Below are 4,332 nucleotides of genomic sequence, written 5' to 3' on the forward strand. Positions count from 1 at the left end.
AGAGAGTGCCCTATATATCTTTTACTGAATTTGTCTTTTTATGAAAGAATTAAAACGTCTCACCCCAACCTCTTTTGTGAACCATAGGTTGGCTTGACCCCTCTGATAGCTTCATCATCAGTTTTCTAACAAAGCAAACTCTGAGATCTGTACTGATTTCAGGGCTAGTGAAGGAAATGGACCTCTTACTCACTGCTCTAATCTTGTCCAATTTCCTGCTAGACCAGGATGACTCCTTCTCATTGCAACACCTCATATCTGAGGTGCCTACTGTTTCTCTGAAAGGCTCTTTCACATAGTGACACTGGGAACACATTCTCCCCTGATACTGAAGCTAAGGTTTGCTTTGTTCAGTTTCATTCCTGAAACAATGGTGCTGCAGTAGACAACAAAGATGATTATATGAAGCCATGCTTTGGTCTGTTTCAAACAGATACAGGGCCAGAAGAGGAAAAACTGTATGTGCAAAAAATGGATTGAGATGCCTATGTGAGGTTCAAGTTTCTATAATGGGGCTGGAAACAATGCTGAGGAGTTATCATTGTGATTTGAAGAAAAGCACTGGAAGTTTGTCAATGTATCTCCCTTTAACCTTGTTTCCAGGAGTGGATTTATTCTTCTGTTAGCTGGGTGCTTATGTGGCCCTCAGTGCAAGACAGAAAGGAGAATTTACAAAGATGTCACAGAAGGAGATTCATCTTGCCCTTTCTGAGCCATGTAGGTCTCTAGGCACTTACCCAGCTGGACATCACCAAGGGGCTAGGAACAAATAAATGAGTTTCTCTTGCCTTTTTTAAAAATTATTTTCACTACAAATGTAATGTGAAGTTTGCTCTCTCTCTTCTCTCTCTCTCTCACACACACACACACACACACTCTGAACATCTTAATGCTCTTGCTCACACACAAAAGATTTTTTTTGTTTTGTTTTGTTTTTTTAAAAAGGACTCATCCAAAGATCTGGATAATAAATTATTTGCGTTTCCTAAGAAACTGTGTTTTTTTTTCTTTTTTCTTTCTTTTTGCCTTAATAAGCCATCTGAAGCTCTTGACAGAAGTAAGCAGTTTGTCTAGATTGTACTTGACTCTTCAAAGCATAAAAGCTATTAAAGAAAAAGGAGATGGAAGAGAGGGAGAATCCAAACAAATTAAACAAAGTAAAGCCCAACCCCACTTGAGAAGCCCTAACTGACCAATGCCACAGGGGAAGCAGCTGCCCACTTCCGCCAATGGCTGTTGTCATGGTTACCAAAAAGTGTTGCTTTGCACCTCACTAGAGGATGGCAAGGAGGAGAAGGGAGCTTGTTTAACACTTGAATTGCTTGTAAACTGTGTGGGTAGACTTCTAAAGCTTGCTAGCAATTTAGGGAGGCGGAGAAGTAACTTCCTCTTACCCCTCATTGCTAAGTACAGCTCAGCAACCCACCAAATGCAAAGTACAAATGAGCCCAACCCTACCCCACTAGTTCAGGAAGGGACCTTCCCTATTTTCCTCCTCCTCATCTCACCCTCTTCTCTGTCTTCCTTTGTCCACTGACTGAAGACTACCAGGTACTTAGAAGCAACATCAGCAGTCCCCCTCTGCTGCCATGACAACCAGCATCTCACTCTTGCCCATCTCTTCCAAGGCACTAGCCAGGGTATTGAGATCGCCGTCATCTTGGTGCTGGGCTTCCCATAAGTCCAGGATGACTCCTGTTGGGCTGGCTTTGGTGGCAAAGTAGTTCAGATACCTGTGAAGAAGGAGACAGAGAAAGTTGAAGCTAACTTTATGCATACCCCTAATTTGAATGGCACATGGTCAGGACAAGGGGTGGTTAGGAAAGAAGAGAAGACCTGGAACAATCTGCATCCAGTATAAGCGATCAAGGACAAATCACAGTACAAATGCCTGGGCCCTCACAGTGTTATCTTCATCTTCACTAGCATTTGTGTCAAAGTAAGATGCATCATTTTACACAAATTATGAATGCTCTCCCTCTCTTCCACCCCTAAAGCATGATCCTATAATGGAACACGCCAAGTACAGAAGAGGAATGATATAAGGGCAGTCATGCTCAGCAGCATGAGACTCTTGTGATGCGTGATCATGGCAGAAGGTCAGGCATGTTCAGGCAGTCCCACAGATCTCACTGGGTGCACGTGCATAAGGCCTCTGTAATTTGAATCAAAGGGGAAAAGGCACAGCTATAACCTGATATGGAAATGTCAGCTGTCCCATGCTCCAAGCCTCAAGGCATCCTGGTCTGACAGAATGAGCACAAGTCTGGGAATAAGAAACTTCTGAACTTGAATTCTCTCTCTAGCATGGAATCACTGTGACCTTATGTAAATCATTCCCCCTCCCTGTGCCTCATGTCTCCACCTGTCAAACAAGAACAATAATACTTCTGTACCTCATGGCACAGTGGTGAGCATGCATTCATTCACATTTGTACATAAACTTATTGTACTTCTTGACTCACTTGACTTCTTGAAGCCTTTAGTTTTGTGCCTTTTTTCCCCATCCCACTCTTTCTCTGTATTCCTTCCCACATGAGTCCAATTTCCTGCTGAATACAAGCAGGCTTGGTTTCATCACTGACAGAATACTAGATCCCTGTGGTGGTGTTCCCAGGAGCTGCAAAACCCTAAGTGGTTTCTGTATTGTTAATCAGACACTTTAGTGATGGTGTTGTGAGCAATGCTTTGCAATACATGCCAACTAATCCCTTTTCCAAGAACAGCACTGTGAGACAGTATCTGCCCCTTTGGGGCTAAACAAAGCTGCAACAGCATCTTGTAGGGGGGTAGGGGAATAAGTTCTGCCAAGATGCATTTGTTTACATGTAAAGCAACAGAAGCAAAGGCCTAATCCACACTGCAAAGTTTTGTTGCAGAATTGTGTGTGTGTTCACATTCAAAGCTTTTCTGTGGTGTGGCAGAAGTCATTTCACCTATGCTGATCAGAGTAAGGCTTTTGCTGCCACCAGGCAGAAGGCTCCTAGGCCTTTTATCCAGCTGTTGCAGTCCATCCAGCTGCTGTTACCTTTCCAGAGCGCACTCCAGATTGTGGTGGCACATCTGCTGAATGGAGCTACATTGAGATACCCAAAATGTATCTACTCTATATGTAGTCTGGAAGCTTAAGGGTGGTGGCTCTTGGATGCAGAGGAAGATGAATTTAGATACAGACTAGATGCTCAGCACATAATCATGTCTCACATGGATCACACTAGCCCCCATCCTCCCTAGCTCAGAAAAGAATGAGTGGACAATGCAAGCCATCAAGGAAACATATAACCCCCTCTCTCCAAATGACAGGCTAGGGGCAAGAAGGGAAGAGCAGAGTGTCTAGCATCACATGGTGAGCTAAAACCCACCTATCCATGGAAAGTTTCTGAGCAAGAAGTCTCCAGTCATTTCCTCTGGAATTTGGAGCATCCAGGCTGTTGCAGATTTTCTGCCGGATGGACAGGGGGATCTTGAAAGCATATGGTCCCAGCTGAGTTGTTGCAGCACTGCCATGATGCAAGTGGAAGGCATCAAAGGAACTGGCATTCTAGAATAGGGAAAGGGGAAAACAATTCATAATCCCTTAAAACACAGTTTCCATGAAGAACTGGTTTACCCTCTTAAGCCTGTTTTGCTTTCTCTCTTATTAGCCTATCCATGCCCAGGAGCAGGAAGGCTGCTATTGTTCTAAGTGGAATTGAGGACTGCTTTCATAAACTGTTAAGCAGCAAAGGCAGCCTGGAAGAGGCCAGAGACACAGAGGCCAGGACTGGGGAAGACAGGTGTAAGATGGTACCATTCACTCAAATGTATGGATGTCAAAGATCAGAAACAAAAAGAGTGGCAGATAACATGCCATATAGTTTCATAGTTGGTAGGGTTGGAAGGGACCTGAGCAGATCATCAAGTCCGACCCCCTGCCATGGCAGGAAAGAGTACCGGGGTCGGAGCCAGCACCACTTCTCTTGGAAGCTGGTTCCAGACCCTAGCCGCCCTGACCGTGAAGTAGCGCCTCCTGATGTCTAGCTTAAATCTACCCTGTGCCAGCTTGTGACCGTTATTCCTGGTCCCTCCTGGCGGTGCTCGGGGGAACGGGGACTCCCCCAATGCCTGATCCCCCCCGAATAGCTTATAACAGGCCACAAGATCCCCTCTCAGCCTTCTCTTTTGGAGGCTGAACAGTTTCAGGTCCCGTAGCCTCTCCTCATAGGACCTGCCCTGTTGTCCCCTGATCATGCGAGTGGCCCTTCTCTGGACCCTCTCTGTGCTGTCGACATCCCTCTTGATGTGTGGCGCCCAGAACTGGATGCAGTACTCCAGCTGCGGCCTGACCAGTGC

The 4,332-nt window shown here is 45.4% G+C and overlaps 1 protein-coding gene across 1 annotated transcript in view; it reads right to left on the bottom strand.

Annotated features, from left to right (window-relative positions):
* Positions 1-998: 998 nt before the first annotated feature.
* UNC5B (unc-5 netrin receptor B) overlaps positions 999-4,332 on the bottom strand; it is a gene marked incomplete at its 5' end in the record, with an annotated part of 149,550 nt that continues 146,216 nt past the window's right edge. Inside the window, 2 exons of the mRNA XM_019538644.1 lie at positions 999-1,733; positions 3,363-3,541. Coding sequence (XP_019394189.1) covers positions 1,568-1,733; positions 3,363-3,541 — 345 coding nt within the window. The remainder of the gene's footprint in view (positions 1,734-3,362; positions 3,542-4,332) is intronic.

Source organism: Crocodylus porosus, unplaced genomic scaffold, assembly GCF_001723895.1.
Source record: "Crocodylus porosus isolate Cpor-Errol unplaced genomic scaffold, CroPor_comp1, whole genome shotgun sequence".
Taxonomy (NCBI): domain Eukaryota; kingdom Metazoa; phylum Chordata; order Crocodylia; family Crocodylidae; genus Crocodylus; species Crocodylus porosus.